At 31.3% G+C, this 21321-nt stretch overlaps 1 protein-coding gene across 4 annotated transcripts in view; it reads right to left on the bottom strand.

Moving 5' to 3' along the window:
- Positions 1–21321, bottom strand: part of LOC148607737 (synaptic vesicle 2-related protein-like) — a 28373-nt gene that overhangs the window by 4955 nt on the left and 2097 nt on the right. For 2 of the 4 annotated variants that reach the window (XM_088547037.1, XM_088547036.1), the window contains exons 3-16: positions 18625–18710; positions 17605–17703; positions 15857–15928; positions 14584–14708; positions 13590–13653; positions 12349–12474; positions 11682–11813; positions 9421–9497; positions 8678–8754; positions 4413–4514; positions 3616–3727; positions 3116–3197; positions 2503–2592; positions 440–553 (exon numbers count right to left, since the gene is read on the bottom strand). In XM_088547037.1, the coding sequence (XP_088403163.1) occupies positions 440–553; positions 2503–2592; positions 3116–3197; positions 3616–3727; positions 4413–4514; positions 8678–8754; positions 9421–9497; positions 11682–11813; positions 12349–12474; positions 13590–13653; positions 14584–14708; positions 15857–15928; positions 17605–17703; positions 18625–18710 (1358 nt within the window). Of the gene's footprint in view, positions 1–439; positions 554–2502; positions 2593–3115; positions 3198–3615; positions 3728–4412; positions 4515–8677; positions 8755–9420; positions 9498–11681; positions 11814–12348; positions 12475–13589; positions 13654–14583; positions 14709–15856; positions 15929–17604; positions 17704–18624; positions 18711–20770; positions 20953–21321 lie in introns of those variants that run through there. The other 2 variants (XM_088547039.1, XM_088547038.1) reach the window with 2 other exon arrangements.

Genomic DNA, 21321 nt, shown 5'->3' with positions numbered 1-21321 from the left:
TGTAGGTTAGTGGTGTATTAGTTTTAAAGAGACAAATACCTTACCTTTTCCTTAAAAAAAACAAAAACTTCACAATGTTTCAATGTTTTTAAAACAGTGGTGGATGCAAATATCGCAAAGAAGGGCCTATTCCAGTTATTTTCTATATAACCAACAATACAATTTTAGCAGAAGGCCAATTTGGATCTGCCTATATATGCAATACTCATTATACTCATATAATATGGCAACATGACACATATAAAGACTATAAAGACTATGTGACCATAAAAATCAATAAGGTGTAAATTCTTTATAAGTATACCTTTCTAATGTGCAAAGTTTTGTCAAAACAGCAGAGGAATTTCCAGATTATTCACAAAGGTGTTATGAACAGAGGGATGAAAAGTAGGAAAGAAAGTTGAATTGTAAAATTACTGTATCCTTATAAAACACCTACTTTCATTTCTCTCCCTTTGGTTTCTATTGGTAACAAGATAGCTATTACAGTAGCAACTAGTGATATCACACCATAAATAGATATTGCAACATAAGACGAGGATTTCAGCAACACCTGAAAGTATAGTAATAATATAATAGTACACAGGGTTCTCACCAGGACGCGCACATGACACAACGTTACCATGTCTGGTGTTGAAACATGCCACTTTGTATTTAATGTATTATATAAAAATTGAACCTTTTCTTCTTTTGCAGTAATTATAACTTAAATACTATTTTTTATTTTCCTTTTCAAATTAACAAAAAATTTAAGACATTCTATCAAATTCTGATAAGTAATTCTTCATAAATATTTCCTCTAATTCATACACACCCAGTATTTTTCAAATTTTTGCTGACAGCAGACCCTTGGAAATTACAATTATTCATTTGTTTCGGGGCCTCAATGGCTTATTTGAATGTGATATTCATCTGATTAAGAGCAATCTCTATTAAACTCGTTTTCTAGTCTTATTAACTTTCAATATACCTATATATTTAGAATATTATCTAATCAGGTACATGCAAAAGAGTACTCTGGTCTTAATATTCATGTTTCCAAAAAATTTTCAGTAAGTAGTGTGGAGTTGACCTAGTTATATCAGAAAAAAACATATATCTTATTCTTGTTATTTAAACATGTTAAAGTTGGCACACTAGTTGTTTTGTTTTGTTTTTAAATATTATGTAGTTTATTCATGACAAAAACCCCATATCATGATTTACAAAAAAAAAAAAAAATTTCCCCCACACCTATTGTACTATTTTTAGACTGGGGGATTTTACGATCTATTTCTTAACTAATTTTCCCACCAAAAAACGTGCTCTTGATATACAACAACATGGCAATGTAAACAAAAGACAGCCATTTCTTTTTCTTTTCAAAGTGTTTTGGAAGTATCTGATGGAATAAATATTGTTTGGGAATTTAACATGTTCTTTTATAAGGTAAATCAGCTACTTAATGTTGAAAACAGCATGTGATTGTGCAATTATTCAACTTTGCATTTATAAATAGCCACATGCTTTTGGCCAGGGTTGAGGGAATTTTTACCATAGTCAGTTTTGATTGGTTCAGTATCAGATATTATAATCTGATTGACACCTTCATTAAAATTAATTGGTGGCCAGGTAGGGTGACTGATAAAGAATCTTGTCGGCAATGTCATAGGCTTCAGACACGCGGTGATTAACTGACCATAGTGTGTTTACTGCTAATTACCTATAGTGCAGCACTCAATCTCGATAGCCCTGTAAAGCGCAGTGCTTTAAGGCCTGGGGAGAACACTTGTACACACAATAAGGTTATAAGTTATATGTCAATGGAGTTTGAAGGTTTGTATGGTATGTCTTCCACATCAATATCCACAGGCGTCCCCCTTTGACACAGTAATCAAGTGGGAGATTGTTGAATTTTTCCAAAAAATATATATAGGCTCACGTAGAAAGTGAGAGACTTAACGCCTTTGCATAAGTGGGAGATTGTTGAATCTTTCATAAAATATTGGGAGTCTTTAGTTGAAAGTGAGAGACTTAACACCTTTGCATAAGAGGGAGATTGTTGAATTTTTCATAAAATATTGTGGAGTCTTTAGTTGAAAGTGAGAGACTTAACACCTTTGCATAAGCGGGAGATTGTTGAATTTTTCATAAAATATTGTGGAGTCTTAAGTTGAAAGTGAGAGACTTAACACCTTTGCATAAGTGGGAGATTGTTGAATTTTTCATAAAATATTGGGAGTCTTTAGTCAAAAGTAAGAGACTTCACATCTTTGCATATCTTTCCAACATATCTATTGCATGGTACATAAAATGTCACAACTTGATTTTTTGCATAGCTATGAAGTTCCAATAGGTCTTTATCAAATAAGATTTCAATAAACTTTCAATCTTTACAAAATTTTACTTTATCAGGATACCCACCATTTCCCATTTGCAAGATGATATTATGAAACTCCAACACTTAGGAGTTACGACAGCTTTGCCAATAGCAATGCCCAAACAATATATACTGTTACTTACCTGGGCTACAAAAGGAGTTACAATAGCTCCAACCCTAGCCATTCCACTACAGGATCCAAGTCCTATAGCCCTCATGGAGGTGGGGTAAACCTGAAATATCAATTAAGTCAACCTGTATAGAAATTATGCCTTATCCAAATGTACCTGAATGTACAATTTAAATATCAGATGAATATAGTTCAGTATTATCACAAGTGTTCTCTCTCTATTTTTGAACAGATGAAAGTGTTATACCTTTATTCCTTTGTTAAGAAGAACAATACAGTACAACAAGTACAATAATAAATGGATTTTGCAAAATAAACTTTTGTAATTCAGTGTCAGTAATGTGTATCTAATTTTTGATGTACATGTACATGTCTGTAGCTTTTAGCCAAACTTTGGAAACTGGTCATTAGTATCAAGCTTCTTTAAGGATTAAAATAAATTGAAATTATACTTTACGAATTTTAAATTTTGCAGTTCCCTTGGTAACTGCAAAAATAACACAAAAATAGGTTGCCGCCAAAATTTCTGGTCAAAATATATTTGAAACAGTATCTCAATCAATAACCCTTTAGAAATCACATTTTTCCCTTCTGAGCAACAACATTTAAGGCCTCAAATACTGTACCTCTGGAGTATATACATAAGCAGCTTGGAAGGCTCCAGATATAAATGCTCTGGCTACAAACAGGAAAAATGTTAAAACAGGTCTGAAAAGAAAATTCAAAAATATTTTCGATTAACAAAGGGACAATAAACAAAAATATTAAGGCAGATTTTTAAGCATAAAAGGAGTTCCTGAAGAGGTAAAGAGAATTTTTTGATGAAGTTAATTGAGGTAAATGTGCAGCCAATGAAGAATTCCTAATTTATACATTTAAGACTTTTTGGTGATCTCTGTAAGTATTTATTACCATGCATTTAGGTTATAAGCTGGTGCATTTATTGTATTTTACCATATTTGTTCTTTTTTAAGTGTGTATGATGCTCCTGGTTTCGCTACACCAAGTAATTCTGTATCATATTTTAAAACTCAAGAGTAGAAGGTACTCATCTATCTACACATCAACTACATGTGTAACAATAAACATGATGTTAAAAATCATTTGTCGATTAATATGGTCTTACCTTGAAGTACATATATTGGATAATAACACAAAAACTGTGAAGACAAAGAATTCAAATGCCATGGTAAACTTTCTTCCCAATCTCTCTATAATGACTACAGTCACAAATAAACCTGAAACATAATACCGATCATTTTGAATACATAGGATATTTTTTTTTCCCACTAGAGTCATCACAAGGAAAACTATAATAAAAATTAATGAAAATAAGCAATTATTACAATGTAGCAATGATAATCTGTCACCAATAAGTCACTCTGTCTCGTCATGTGATCAATCTACTATTTAGCATTTCCTAAAATAGTATCAAGATATTCTTGAAGATTATATTCATGACAGTTTAACCATAAAAAATATATAGCAGTTGGATAAATGTCACAGTTCACAGCACCTGAAGTAACTTATAGATGATATTATTCTGCTTTGAAGTCCTGGTATTATAACAATGCCCGACTTGAGTCAGTCACCTCTTTGCCCTTTGCCTGCTTTCAACATCTTCAGATGGTTGCCAAAGATGTTGGACCAGGTAGTATCATAAAAATTAAAGCTGAATATTTAGAGTTGAGCAGCTATTAGATCTGTTTTCACAATTGGTGACACACATAAACTTGGAAGAGAAGTTCCCTCAATGGAAGCAGACATTGTGCCAAATAATCACTAAAATCCAACAAAGCATTTTGAGTTTTTGTACAATGTGTGGATTGATAGACACAAAAACAGCATTATGAGCCATAAGATGGGCAACTAAATGCTCACTTTTTTCATACTGAATTAGCTTTTAAGAAATAGTTTACATACCAGGGAATTCAGCAAAGGTGGTCCATGTTAAATCCACATAATCTGAGGTGGTTAGACCTTTACATTCAGCATAACATGCCTCAGTCACCTCCTTTGTAGAACCTGAAATAGAAAATAAATGTAGAAAAGCGAGATACAGCTGTATGCCTTAAAAGATCTCATTTCTATTTACATAAGTTTATTTACAGAAAGCAATAGTATAAGGTTCTACAATTGACTTGTCGTTTAATTGTTTAGAAATTTTACTAAATCATGATACAAGTACATAGTATTTGTACAATAGTGCTGACAAGGTAATTTATGAGGTTTTTTTGGCAAATTTCTGTGTTTAAAGGGCATAATTCCTACAAAAATTAGGGGATCAAAATTTCCAGGTAATATACACAACTACATATGATGTTCTTTCAACACACCAAGTTTCATTTCATTTCAGCTGAACAGTTTCAGAGGAGTTTCACTGACAAGGTAATTATGAAGATTTTTGGCAAATTAAGGCACATTAGTAACTATGAGGATTTTTGGCAAATTTCTAAGTTCAAAGGGGTATAACTTCTACCAAAAAAGGGAACAAAATTTCCTGGTAATATGCACAACTAAATATGATGTTCTTGCTTCATATCAAGTTTTGTTAAATTATTTTCAGTAGTTTGAGAGGAGTTGTTGCCCTGACAAACTTTATGACAGACACACAGACAGACAGACAAGCTAAAAACAATATGTCTCTCCACTTAAGTGGGGGAGACATAATAGTAAATAAATGAAATACACATACTTAATTTTGAAAATGTACCCTAAAATACCCGGTTTACGATATAAGCCCTTAAAAATTCTAGAAAAAAATTGAAAATAATTTTTCATCCCTTGAAGTACATAGAAAAATCATATGCATACAAAGTTTCAAAGTTTCCAGAATTTTTAATTGCAACCCAAAACATCTGACCCCAAAAAATAGTCCAAGCCTAATCATCGCAAAAATCAGAGCCCTGAGATTTTGGCACATCCTAATATTTGTTTTGACTAAACCTTAACCAAAACTTGTAAATATCAGATTCAACTGATTACAAACAAGAATTTCTGATAAAAAATGAGCCTCTTCTTCCTCATCCTACATATTTTGAAAATTATTGTGAGCATTTTTATCCTGAATCTTATGTTGTGCCAGTAAAATATTCACAAGGGGCAGCTTGATACAAACTTACAGGTCAAATCCTGAACAAGTGGGGCATGTATTGAGTCTATGGGCTATGGTACAGCTTTGAATTACAATTTGACATTTGACACATGATAAAAATTTGACCAGAATGAAAGTTGCCCCTTTTTGGCTACTAATTCCTAAATGATTCCAGTCACAACCTAAAAAATAAATCCCATCCTTTCTTTGTTGGTATGGAACATCATGATATAGTTTATAAGAAATAAATTATATACTAATTACTAAGTTTATGTCTTGATATCAAGAAAATGATTTTCCACTAGTCTTCTTTTTTGTGGTTTGGCACCTTGTAGTACAATTTAAAAGAGTAATCACGGGAACCAAGGTTATAGTGGTAATCAAAAGAATGTAATCCAGGGACAAAGACCAGACATGGAAAACAGACATACCAAACAAAGAACGTAAAGTAACTAAAATCATACATACAAAGTAACAAAAGCAAATGAGCAACTCGAACTCCACTAAAAACTGGGAGCATGAACGAGGTGCATCGGTAGTGTAAGTGTCCTCTGCTTTTCTGGAAACACCTGCCAAGTTGTTCATAAAAAGTCAAGTCCGGGGTAGACGAAAGAGGAAAGGAAAACTATGACACGTTAAACAAATCAGTTTTCATGGCACAGATGGATACACTGTAGCGATCCAGGAGTTCATGATGACGACCATAAAACTAGAGACAAGTTCTCGTTTATTAAAGTTATTGTCTGGACATCAGCAGTGATCAGGAAACTGCATATTTCTGGCCTTTTTGTGTCCCTTACTCCTAATTGATACTAGTCAAAACGCCTGAAATTAATCTTGTGATATTATTTCAGAGATCCATTTACCTGTACTAATAGTTAAGTAAGAATCCAGACACAAAGACAGTTTTTGGCCCCTTATTACTTTGACCTTGTGTCTTTTACCTCCAAATCAATCCGAGTCTGACCTCTGAGGTATAAAATATAGGGGAACAATACCTCCATATGCTTTCACTGAAGTTCTTAATTAAATTGTTTTTTGCCCTTTTTTGGTCTATAATCCCAAAAATCAATACCAAACTTCATGTTTAGGTTTTGAACCTTGTTATCAAATTGTAGGAAGGCCAAACAACTAGGACAAAAGAATTTCAAATTTCAACACTAATTTTAAATAGATTTTCACACCACCTCACAGATGAAACAAAAATAGTTATTGTCTTCAGAGAGATTCGAGTTCTCAGGTGCTGATGGGCCAAAATCGAAAGGGACAATTGTTTGTTGTATGATTGTATCACATTGTCTATAGAATATCACTGTACCACTGTTGATGTCATATATATACAATAGCTATAATTTTGGCCATTACACCTAAGTTTTCATTCTGAAAAATTAAAAGAAACAGAATCGACAACTTAAGCTTGTCAGTTATGAAATGTCTCACATCTTGGTTAATAAATTTTTATAGTTTTTATATCTCTGTAAGCCTTGATATTAAAACTATAAAAACTTATTTCTCTTGATGTATGAAATTTCCTTCAACTTGCTATCGTTGTTTTTTCTATATATCACTACTTCACAAGCTGAAAAAAAGATTGTCCCACAACCTATAGAAATAAAATATGCAAGGGACATAAAACCCACAAAATTTAAGGGAACAAAAAATATCCTGTAATATGCACAACTACTTATTGTGTCCTTACTAAATAGTAAGTTAGTTTAAATTCTGTTCATTTGTTTGAGAGAAGTTGCAATGACAAAATGCTCCAGTCATTTACTTATAAATGTAAACTAAGTTCGAAGGGGCTAACTCCCACAAAATTAGAGAGATTAAAATTTCAAGGGTAATATTCACTACTACATACTGTGTACTATAAGTACATACTACATACCAAGTTTTGTGAAATTCAATAATGACAAGAAATAGAATTGAAAATTCACTGAATATTCAGTTGTATGCTTGTGAAAAAAATTCATTTCAAATATACATGTATTATCAGATTTCATTCCAGTTTTTTAAGTTTATTTTTGATTCCCTGATCTTTTACAGCTAATATAATCAAAATTCAGATGCTTAAATAATAGAAAATGTTAAGATATTTGGTATCATTTGATGACAATGATGTCCCCACTTGGTTGATTACCTAGACCACAAACATGCAAGGAGGGTCCACTAAGCAGGTGTTTGAGAAAAATATGCATATGGTCCTGACTCTGGACCCAACGCATTTGGTTCAAACACTTGTATGGTCTTGAACTAATATTAACCTGCCAAAGCCAATGTACCAAAAATGAAGGATTGAGAAAAGAATCATGGAAATAAGTATAAAATACTGCTTCTAAAAATAAGTAAATTAAATAAATCTCTTACCAGCAGATCCTATTACAGTATAAACAATAAATATATAATACCAGTTAAACATCTGTAATGAGTTCTAGTAATTAAGTGTTAGTCTCTGTAAGAATCAGGCAGTGAGTGAAACATGGTATGAAAACCCCACCATTATGAAAATTTAATTTGACTATTTGCACCATCAGAATCAAGGAAAAAGACAAGATTTTCCATGTCATTTTGGAAAATTGAGTTAAAATTTCATTGAAATGCACTGAAAATGAACATTTCAAGGGCAGATAACTCTGCCAAAAAACCTAATTTCTCTAACATTCTATTGAAAAAATTCTGAACAAATCCAGAAAGATTTTGAAAACATTTGAAAAATTTCAGTGATAGGGCTGCACATTTTCAATATGTATTTCAACACTGTGAATAATATTTTTTCGATAGTTTTTATGTTACAGATTTCATAAAGTAGAAACCCTCTAAAATGACGGACAGACAGGCAATCAGATTGAGCGGAGCTGCTACTAAACCTGCTTTCACAGCTTGGGAAGCAGACAAAAATCAGGAATGCATCCCAATTTCAGAAAAGCACTGGTGCTCAAATGTCTGATTAATTTATCCAAAAATTCCCCTTAACCATTTCCAATTTGATAAATATAGTAAAAGTTAATAATTCGGAAATACAAACGAATATACTGACATTAAAAAAAAACATTTACACAATACTAACATCATACAAATGGGAACAATTACTTACCGTGGCAACCATCAGATATCTCAAATAACTCTGTAGTCATTAACACAATACCATAGTAGGAAAATGCTGACACTAACCTGTAATTAAAAACACATTTCTCATTCTGTAAAATTTCTGAAATTTTCGACTCTTGATGGAAAGGTATCGAAAAGTATACATGCTACTTAAGAAATAATTCATGGACAGGGTAGATTTACTCATTTTTAACAGGGGTATGGCATTTATATTCGATTATTTAACATTGAGCTGTTGAATGAGAATATAAATGCCAAACCTATGTTAAAATGAGCATAAATCTACATTCGGAAGGAATAATTTCTTATCTAATATGACAAATACGGTAATTTTTGTGACAAAAATTTCCCTAGGCTTAGCCAAAATAACGGCTGTTCCATTTAACCTCCCCCGTATGGAAGTTGGAATAATTAAGAAATAAGCCACATATCCAAGTAAACCATCTACTGAATTAGTATCAGTATCAGTATAGAATTAGATAACCTCTCAGTTATTAAATCATCGCGTAAACGTTTTTAAATGAGTGTTTTGTCTGGAAGCTATAGCGAAAGTGCGCAGGTGCTAAAGGTGGGGTGGTACCGACATAAATTGTTTGATGAAATGAAGACGTCATATTAGAAATGTAAATAACTTTCCATAGAAGGAAAACAAGGTCAACTTCACCTAAAGTATATAAACACACTTAATAATGTACAAACCAACAAATGACAGTTGTAATCTTATCTTACCATATGATCCATAAAAATATTGTGGTTTTTCGGTATTCTGGAACAAATAGTTCTTTTAGGCTACCTCTGTTTGTTGCCTACAAATTACCAAAAAATGTTGACACGTCTAAACAGAGTAACAAGAGGCTCCCAGGAGCCTGAATCGCTCACCTGGTTAAATTTTTGCCTTTCAAGGGCAATAACTCTCACAAGGAGTGGTCTGACAATTCTGACTCACCCCAGAAGACTTTGGTAGAACTTATCATAAGGATCATTTCATCAACTAAAAGTTTCATTCTAACTATTATAGTTTTCAAGATATTGGCTGAAAACTGCTAAAAACATATTTTTTTCATTTTTCTCTTCTCAAGGGCAATTACTCTTACATGAAGTCTTCTGAAAACTTTGATCCCTCAGAGACTTTTGTAGGCCTTATAATAAGGATCAATTCAGCAAATGAAAGATATTAGCTAAACCTAAAGGTTTTGGAGATATATGCACAAAACTACTGCCTTACCCCTATGTTCTAATTTTAGTAACAACAGCCATGTTTTCTAATTGGTTAAAAATCCAAACATTCATTTTGTTTAGGATACCTTAGAAAACAAAAATACCAACTTTCATTGAATTCTGTACAGTAGTTATTGAGGAGAAGATTTTTGAAAGTAATAACATCAAAAACAGCAAAAAACATCCAAAAATGGCAATAACTCCAACATCGGTCAACAGATTTTCACCAAATGTTGACCAGAGATAGATCTCATCATGCTGAATACTTCTATCCATGTCAAAATTTGGCTAAACGGTTTTGGAGATATATGCAAAAATCTGTTGTCTGACCCTTATGTTCTATTTTTAGTAATGACAGCCATGTTTTTTAACCGATCAAAAATCCAAACAATCATTTTGTGCAGGATACTCTAAGGAACAATTATTGTAAGTTTCATGCAAATCTATTCAGTACTTTCAAAGGAGAAGATATATTAAGAAATTGTTAACGACAACAATGGAAGTGATGGCAATAGCTCACATGGCCTTTGGCAAGGTGAGCTAAAAATAAGACAATGGTTGTCGTAATCTACAATATTAAGCATATCATGGCAAATGTTGTGAATGTAGTAGCTTGTGTTTCGAAAATTATTCCTAGAGAAAATGTCCACATTTCCTGTATTTAAACTGACAAATAGTAAGAAAAATCTACTCCATATTGAATTTGCTAGGTTTAAATGGTTAAGATATAATCGTGAAAAAGATTTCTAATTAATGAAGATAAGGGTGTAAATAAACATTTCTCTGTAATTTGTACTTTTCCCTTGATCTTGTTAACAATGATTACTCTATCTCTTGTGCTTGACAAGATATTCAAAAATATCTGTCATTCAAATATGTCTCTCCCTCTGTGCAAACGCACAACTAGATTTTTTTCTTGAATATATTAGTCAAAAAAAAAAATTAAATAAAAGCGAACTAAAATTATTAAAAATTTATAATTGGTTAATTGACAAACAGAATAATTTATAATTAGATAATTGATAAACAAAGTAATTTATAATAGGATAATTGATAAACAGAGTAATTTATAATTGGATAATTGATAAATAGAGTAATTTATAATTAGATAATTGATAAACAGAGTAATTTATAATTGGATAATTGATAAACAGAGTAATTTATAATTGGATAATTGATAAACAGAGTAATTTATAATTCGATAATTGATAAACAGAGTAATTTATAATTGGATAATTGATAAACAGAGTGATTACTTTTGATTTTGATACTGATATATCATATTAATATCTCAACAAGCATGTGAGAATCTGTTGAGATATTCCACATGATTTTATCAATTGTGGACTTTTAATGAAGTCAATATGTTATATATGGACCTGTTCAGATTATATTGACCGAGGACACTGTCCATTGTCCTTGGTCAATATAATCTAACAGGTCCATATATAACATATTGACTGAGTGAAAGTCCTTAATTATAAATTACATATGTAAATAATATATTTTGGATATGGACTTAAGTGTTGTAATTTTACGCCATGATTAGCTGAGAGTAATTACGAAATGAACTGTTTATATCTGGATCTAAATTTAGAAGTATAGCGTCAAAATACATATAAATAGAAACATAGCATCAATATATTTAATAATAGAAACAAGGCTTCATTTACGTGGAATATTCTCTCCATCATGTGATCATAATAACCAATGAACAAAGAAGACTGTTACATCATATGTAATATCAATCTATATAGACCAACAATACATACTTTACCACTAGGTTCCACTAGTTTCCCTAAGGGCATTGGTTTACCATTCTCTTTAGCTATTCTCTGTAAAGTAGCCAAGGCTTTCTCTGAGTTCCCTCTTGTCATGTCATATCTAGCACTCTCTGGCAACCACTGAATGGGACAAAAATAAAAACTTAATCAGAACTATATTTATCATAGCTCTGAGTTCTTAAATATCAAATTGATTTAACAATCCTACTTAATGCATGACATTGCAATACCACCATCGTATACCAAGATTTCAGAAGTTGTCATGAAGCTGATTTAGTGTTAGGTTAAATTTACAAAACATATGGTCATTACTACCAACTGAATAACTGCTGCAAAAAAGGAATTTATGCTTGCCTCCAATTTTTTCAGAGTTGATACAAAGTCAAAACAAACTAAAACAATTATCTGGAAAATTATGAAAAACAAAATTAACATCAATACAATCAACTGCCTTCTGTAGCTACGACAAACTGATAAAATAATGTTGAACAACCATTTTTGCTTTCATATACTGTTGGACAGTTCTGTAAACACCTGACTCAAGCTTTGTTTCACCTGCCAACTTCTGTACAGTACCATTAAAATATTAATCATATATATGTATATAAAGTATCACATGTAATGCAACAGTTCAAATATACATTATTAAACTTACAAAACAACAGGCAGTAAAGAGCAGCAAGGGAAGGGCAGATAACCCTAGCAAATACTTCCATCCTAAAGTTGGCATCACAGCTAGAGCTAGTAGTACCTCAAAACATGCCCCTATAGCCCAAAAAATCTGAAAGAACAGTGTGCATTCTGTGAACAACATTTGAAGAAAAAGCTCATTGAAACAAGCATTCATCACACAAACCATGCAAAGTAGCTAAAAATAATAGTATTCCATCAATTTCCAATGTTAGTAAGTACTAGTCATACGACACAGAGATCTATTCAGAGTCATTTAAAGGCAAGCATAGTTACACATATAATCTTAAAGGGAAGCAATTTTCAAAGCAGAATCCAGGAGTGATTTTTCCTGAAATTAAGTCAGTGGTACCAGAAGCATGGCTATGACATATATTATTTGCTTTCCTGAATTAATTCAATATTCAAAACTGATTTGTCTACTTCCTTAAAACATTCCTGGAAGCTTCACACTCTTATTTAAATGCTGGAATAGTTTTAAACTGAAACTTTTATGCTCATGTTTTCTCGATTATATATTTTAAAAAAAAATGGCATGTCTTTATTTTCATTTTCATGATATTGGGTTGTAAGTACAATGATATCTATTGAAAGTTAAAATTGTTCAACTGTCATTTACAATAATGTTTTAGGTGATTAATAATTGGTAAAAAATGGAATAATAAAAAAATAAACTGGTACTTCAGCTTAACTTTTACTAACATATTAATGCTACTTTTTGACAAACCATATTTTTTGTCCGTATTATTCATCTTATATGAACACCATTCATAAAATTCTGAATTGTGATTGTTAACATGGAATGCAACACATCATCTTCAGGCATTCAATCCACATGCCAAATATCAAAAGCCAACATAGAAAGACAAAAAAGTTACAGCCTGGACACAAGTTTGTCACAAAAAAAAACAAATTTGACCTTGAGGTCAAGGTTCAAGGTTATTGAAAGACTAAAAAAGTTACAGCCAGGACATGAGTTTGTCACTGAAAAAAAAACCAATGTCAATGTTCAAGGTCATAGGTCAATATCCATGGTATGCAACATATCTACTTTAGATGAACTACCTACATGCCAAATATGAAAAGCCTACATCGAAAGACAAAAAAGTTCCAGCTCAAACACGATTTGTAATAGACGGACAGACAGTGATTAATATAGGGCAGCCCAAATCTAGTGGCTAAGCCCTTATTACCCATTGTATATACCTCTATCATCACAACACATGTAGCTCTGGATGCTGATGGTAAAAATTCTGCATACAATGTTACTCTGAAAATAAAAATAAAACGAGACTTGTAAGAGGATCAATTTTGGATTGATTTTCACAAAGCAGGAGATAATTGCTTATTGCTCAACAAGTGTTACTATCTGTAGAATACATTAAACACATCATAAATCTTTAACAAATGTTGAAATGGTGTGACAAACTAAAATCATTTCAATACAGTAAATATAACTAAATAAAATGTTAATTAAAATGACAAATGTTCATTCAGACATGCTGTTGCACAAGTACATGTTTATGTGTTAAATATAGTCATTATTGAATCGATTTAAAATATGATAACCTATTGTTCTTTTGTATCATTTGTTCTTTTTAGGAAAAAAAATAAAAAAATCGAGCTTACTTTTGTGTCCCTATTTGCCATTTAATAAAATCATACAAAAATGTACCTATGACTACTGTAAATGTTTTAATTTTCACAATTGCTAATGTTCCCTGTTTCTGTCAATTAAACAAATTTACAGATATAAACGTTTGTAGTTTCAAAAAAATGATCAGCATTACATAGTATTTGGAGTCATTTTTGCAGGTAAAAATTTTAACAGTTTTCTGTCCATCACAAAGTTAGCAAAAATAAAACATGTTTACAGTATTTGACATAATATGTAAATAATCAGTAACTGCTTAAGGAGGTAGACCTAGGGTAAGGGACATAACTGTTGAAATCAGTAATGTATTTGTACTATATTCAATTTCACCAAAGCCTCTCAAGCTTTTATTTGAAGCAGAATAAAATCAAACGAAGTTACTTAGACGCTTACAGGAGATTGATATACAATGCTGAATACAAACCTTCAAGTGATTTTTAAGAGATGTGTCCCTTACCCTAGGTCTACCTTAAATTTGAAGCAAGTTAAAAGGAACAATTAAATTGATCAAGAAACAATGCTTCACACTATATAGTTATTACTAACGACTGAGGAGCTCCACCAATACCAAAACCAACCAGTCCACGTAATATCAATAGCCAAGTATAGTTTGGTGAAAATGCACTTAGAATACCAAAGTAACAGGTAAATACAGAGCATAGGATCAGTTCCTAAAAAAAATGTGAAGATATTTGAAATACTAAAACAGTTCTTTTCTGAATATTTGTAGACCCAAATAAAATGTTCAAATAAAAATGAAAAAGAAAACTTTATTTACAGTGCTTCACATTTAACCATTGGCCAATAGTTAATTTAATGATATATGAATGTGTGCTCCTTTATATACAAGCAAAGAATTTTTCAAATGAAGTTGAATTTATATAAGCAATTTTTTTCTGGGTAGAGTTCAAAATGTTCAGATGATGCCTCTTTTTATTTTGCCAAAGATAAATCCTGTTATTTTCAGTTGTTCTTCAGATCATGTTACAGGTATAAGTATTTTCAGTAGCAAAAGATGCACCCAATTTAATATTTCCACTACAATTTTTGGCACACAATTATAATAAAAAATGTTGACTTAAATTTTCAAACTTCAATTCTTTTCACAATTTGTGAACTAATACATGTAAATAAACAAAACTCATATTTATCTAATGTATGTTGGAAATAAGTATTTTTCCAAGCTACAAAAAATATACAGTTAGACATGATACTACCGTCCTGACTGTCATTCTTGACATGTTCAAAACAGACCCTTTAAATTGTATGAATTTCCAAAAAAATCACTTACAGTTTACATATGTATGTATTAAGTTTCATGATGACATCTCCTCTTCATTAAAATATTCTCAACACAAACTATGAAAGACTAATCAAATATTCAAGCTTGATTGATGTGATTTACAGTATTTTCAAATATACACTAAATCGTCCCCAAAAAAAATGTTCCAAAATACTTAACATGTTCATACTAAATCACAATTAAACCTGATCTATGAGCAAATACCCACTGGTGATACCCCACACCTCAACTTTAGTCAACAATTGAAATACATGTGTACATGTATATATCAAGTTGTCAAATATGAAATTGTCATTCAAACTGAAATCAAATAAAACCTAACGAAGTTTGTGTCAAAATATCATGTGGCTGTAACAAGTAGTTGTGGAAGAAACTGCTACAATAAAAGTGTGATTGACAGACTAAAAGGAAGGAATTAAACAGTACACCCCCTTTGGATCTGGGGCATAAGAACATGAAAAAGAAGAGGGTACAATTCTTTCTTCATGTAGGACAAAACTATTATTGAATACTTACAGCTTTCCTACCATACTTGTCAGATATACTGCCCCATAGACTGGAGCTACACATCATACCTGCAAACACTACCTATAAAACAGAACAGAGAATACAGAACATATACTAACCATCATCAACACAGTACAGATATATCCATACATATTTAGAGAAACAATGCAGTATTGTTAAGAATGAATAGCCCTGGGATGTTGAAGAGAATCAGGAAACTAATTGCTTTTTTTAAAAGTGGGGTAAATATATAAATAAATAAGTTTTATTTTGAGTCGACATGGGGTTTAAAATTTATGCAGGGAATAATTGCTTTCTTGAATAAAATTGTGTGAAATTCAATAAAATGTTTTCTTACATCATGTTATCTTGGTGTGTAACATCACACACAACGAGCATATGTGACAATGATTATATGAATGATTTGTAAAAAAATACCAAAACTTTATTAAAACAAATCAAAACCTAGGGGATTAACAGAACATTAAGTGATACCCTGCCACGTTATGGTAAAAAAAAGGGATGGCTAAGTGTTCAAAAAGGCTTAACTCATAATCTACATCTTGGATTTTGCTGCAAATTGAACTTACCCTGTGTTCTATGGTACTCAGCAATTGTACAAAGTTTTTGAAAAAAACTATTTATCCGTTCTCAAGTTATAATATGGAAATTGTTGCGTGACGGACAGACAGACAGTGATGTGAACTCTACGGTTATTACACATACTATATTAATTTTCCTTAAGGTTCCCTAAAATACTATTGAAAAAATAGTCATGTCATGGAAGTAACAAACAGACACAGTCCTTATGCAGGTTACAGAGAAAATTCACTGTTCCTTAAATCAAACAAATAAAAATAAATAGGTTAAGATTACATTTCAGTAAAAATAACTTCATATTTTCTAATAGTTTTTGAGTCTTTCCTTACTTTTTCACTTCTTAAATGATGTGAATTTGATGTGTTTTTTTAAAAGTTCAGGAAAAACTTGTATGTACATACATTTATCTTCGCTGTTCCACTGTTTCTGTTGTCAAAAACCTAACCGCTTTGTAAAAAATATAACTGATTGTATTATCAAAATCGAAGCATAACTTTTCTAAGATAGAAAAGGCAATCGTTTTCTTTCCTTGAATTTACAGCTGTCAGTTGCATCTGACATTTGTTCATGTCACATGATACATGTATAGATAAAATATTACTACCATCCATGGAGAACTGTAATATTTTCGGAACCTGTACAAATTAATCAGACCCACTAAAACTGGGAAGGATAATGCTAAAGATACATTTAAAGTATGGGTAAGTGCTACAAAGTCATCAACCATTTTGAAAGTGAGGAAAAAGGGGTACTGAAGGCTGGGATTTAAAAAAAAAAAAAAATAATAAATTTCAAATTTTGCGAAAAAAAACATTTTTTTTACTCATACATTGAAAAAAAAAATTTCCACCATTATTTAACAAGGAAGATTTTCAAATAAATATATTGATTTCCCTTGCTGCTGAAATATAAATAAAGATAAAATCATATTGCAATTGCGAAACATAAATTCTCATCAAACCCCACCCCTGAGTGCCAAAGGAGTTTTAATGTCCTTTATTATTCTCACAAGTCTCACACAGACAGTAAAAGTATGGTAAAGCTCAAGGTGCTCCCTGATATAAGCAATGCCTACTCCATATTAAAATTTAAAAGCTGTACATAGAGATACATTACAACAATCCATTCCACAATATAGTAAGGGAGAGAAATCTTACAGTGGTAATAAGGGCTTGCTGCCATCCTTTCAGTTGCCATTCACAATGCAATGCTGGAGACAAAATGGCCAGGATCATCATCTCCATAGCATCAGCCATCTGTAAAAAGCAGGGATTTACACTTCATTATCAACATAAAAAACATTATAAACATAATTTGTTTACACACAGAAATTAGATATGTTAGGTATACCTCCACTGGAAATCAAACAGGAAGTTGATTTGGACAGGGACCAAATTGCTGACAATGTACACCCCAATCTGTATTGAGCCAAAAACCAAATTTGTACAGTAATCGATCCATCCATGGTGAGTCAAATAATTTAAATGAAATTTAGACAAGATGATTTCAATATACCAACCACTCTTCAAGAGGGGTATAAGATTTATTTTATTTCAAATAACCATTATTTTAAATATTTATTTATTATCTTGATGAATTCTACTTGTCAACAGAACTGACTTTGTAAATATGTACTAATAAGAACAAAAAATGTAGCACATGTATTTTTCTAAATTTTTTTAGTGGTTGTGGTTGTTCTAATCACTCATCTTTCACATTACAGGTCTATCTTAAGTCAGTGACCTAAAACTTTAACACATGTAATAATACACGATACAAGCACATGTGATGAAACTGATCATGTTCTGTACACATGTGATCAAATACAAATATCCTTATACATTTTTCTCGCTATGAAAATAAAACAGACATGAATATTTCCCAGTTAATATTGTCTTGAAGCCAATTTGATATTCACTGGACATTATAAGGGTATATATTGGTCTAAGCATAAAATATCACTGTAATTTTCACCATTGTAGTTGGATAAGGATATCCTTTGGGAGAAGGATATTCCTAGGATAAGGATATCCCTTGGGAGAAGGATATTTCTTGGATAAGGATATCCCTTGGAGAAGGATATTTCTTGGATAAGGATATCCCTTGAGAGAAATCCTTGGATCAAAGAAGTTTTGAAATAAAATAAGACAGTGCTGTTTTCATTAGTATTTACATACCCATGCAAAACCTGTGAGGATGGACAGTTTTATCTGGAATTTACCAAATCCTATGTTGTCTATAGCTTGTTGAATGGTGTAGGTATCTAAAAAAAAAACATGATGAAATTTAGTCAAAATTAAAGATAATTTAAATTTGATAAAAGCTTGAAGATGGTAAAAAAAGGACTATTATAATATTGAACACAATAGTTCACACTTTACAAATTTTTACAATTTTCATGGATTCTGTCAAAATGAAAATACATGTACATGTATTCGTGAGTATCAATTTAATCGTCTCACAAACATGATAAGCACTTTTTAGTGATAAGAGTTAATACAATTTTTTATGCTTTATTGTCTATCCAGAAATTGGGAAAAATAGCTACTAGTACACTGGGAAAATTAATATGTTAAAAGAAGTTGGAGCTTTACTGTAAGCTACATTTAACTTTAATGAAAAGACTCAAAGTTCTATATACCAGTAAGTTCTCCAATTGAAGCAAAACTTCAATTTGAATACACAAATGTATTACGTCATTCATTTGATAATAGAAAAAAATTACCTGACAAAAGTGGTCCTCATGAAAATGTCAAATAAAGCAAGGAAACCCAGAAATTTTTTTTTTTGGCAAAGAAGGTGTTTTTTCATGAGTTCTTTTTTTAAGTTCATTTATAAACAAAATATCTGCTAATTGGAACGAAAAAAACACCCAATCTGTTATCTATCAATGTACGAAATATCAGTTCCAACAAAACAAAAGTAATCCTAACTCTGACCTCAAACCCAATTAGATGAATTGTCAGAACTCATACTAAAATCATTTCAATATCTCATCTCAATGTTCAGAAAAATTCCAGACATTAATGTTGCTAAAGCTCCGGTTTCTTTTTTTTTAATTATTGTGGTGGAATCAAAGATTAAGGATTTGTTTATAAACAGGCCATTTTCTGCATTTTTTACCAACATTTAATGTTTTAATGGATCATTTTCAACACTCTTTTTTAAAATCCGGTAACTTTAATGGAGAATTTTCAGCATCAATGGAGCTATAGATCATGACCTCTCTTAATCACTGTTTTTGCAACCATATTGAAACTAACATACCAAGAATAAAAATTTGCGGTGATTTTACTTCTTGTTTTAAAAGCAGCCCCAATCCTTTATTTTTGGGAATATTTGCCGTAACTTCAACACATAGGGAAAATATGGTACAGGGGACAGAAATGTATCATGTGCCGATTCAGAATTAAAAACTGGTACTGAACTGACAAATATGTACTCCCAATATTCATTTGGTTATGACTTGCCAAAATAAACATTCCCCAAAGTGCTGAGAAATCACTTATCAAGGAACATTTCACTGGCTTTACCTGTTTTTTTTTCAAAAACTTATGTCCAACAATTGGGAATTTTCCTCCCTTGGGAAAAATATTTTTCAACATTTTGGGAAAGGTCTCCAGGGGAAACGGCTGATATTCGGCTGCAATAAAAGGGTAACAAAATCACTGATTTGCAAGTGTTTTCTAAAAGTCTGGAAGTCAGAAAGCAAACCTATAGTCTCAATTACTAACAACCAAGAATATGATAGATAATCATAGGTTTCATATTGATATCAAAATTCATGAATATCTACTTATTTAATTTCAAAATCATACCAAACAAACCTTGACTAGTTTTGAATGGTGTTGAAATTAAATATTCACCAAATTGACATTCTGCAATATTTAATTTCAATGAGTAATGAAACTGTTTTCCTAAATCATTTTTTTTCAGAATTATTTGACCCCTTGACATTAAGCATCCACCTAGCAGAAAGTCTAGCTATTGTGTGTCTATGATGCCAACATGCTGTGATTACAGGGAAACAAAATCAATTACGACTAATAAGGTTTTCACATGTTTCTAAACAATGTAATACTACCATATAACAGACAACCAGATTGAAACGTTTTTTATATCACTTGTTCAAATCTCAATGACTATGGTGTGATATCACAATTATCTAGCTGTCTGAGAAGTAAATAAAACTATACTAAATCATAAAAAAGTATGAATGTCTAATTATTCCACATTATCCAGAAATGACTAAATTCAGGTAGTGAAATTTTCAGGCTTATGGCAAATAATGAAAGTGTTTATCTATAAAAATAACTACATTACCCATGATAGAGCTTTATGTCCTATAAGCACACATTAATCCATTTGAATATACAAGTACAGTGCAAGTAGAAACAATTAAAACTCATTCTACAAGCACATTCCTTTTTATTTCATGGTAAACATCCATAAATTGTTTACATGAGAATATAAACAACCTAATACAACACTAAGGTTTAACACACTCACACCAGAAAGACATATGTCACATCTATCAATAAACCTTGCATTACAGATCATTAAAAAGATCATAGTCAGAAGAAAGTAATCTGTTCAATAATGTCAATCAATTTTCACATGTATAATATTGCTCAAGGTTATGTAATATAGTTAAGAAAAAAGCTGAAATCTGCATATATGTTTTTGCAATATTTTGTAACAGATTTCTAAAGCTTTCAGTATTTGTTTCAATAGAGTCTTTTCTTCATCAAAAATATTCAAAGGACACATGGACAATTCATAAAATATTCAAAATTAAAACCAGGAAAGAACTAAACTCAGAAAATAAATTGTTATTTCCAAAGATTTCATTGTTAACTCCTTTCAAAGGGGAG

The sequence above is a fragment of the Perna viridis genome, chromosome 9 (genome assembly GCF_037379345.1).
Source record: "Perna viridis isolate PV_CMFRI_1.1 ecotype Kerala chromosome 9, ASM3737934v1, whole genome shotgun sequence".
Lineage (NCBI taxonomy): Eukaryota > Metazoa > Mollusca > Bivalvia > Mytilida > Mytilidae > Perna > Perna viridis.
This window is presented reverse-complemented; position numbering and strand designations above follow the sequence as displayed.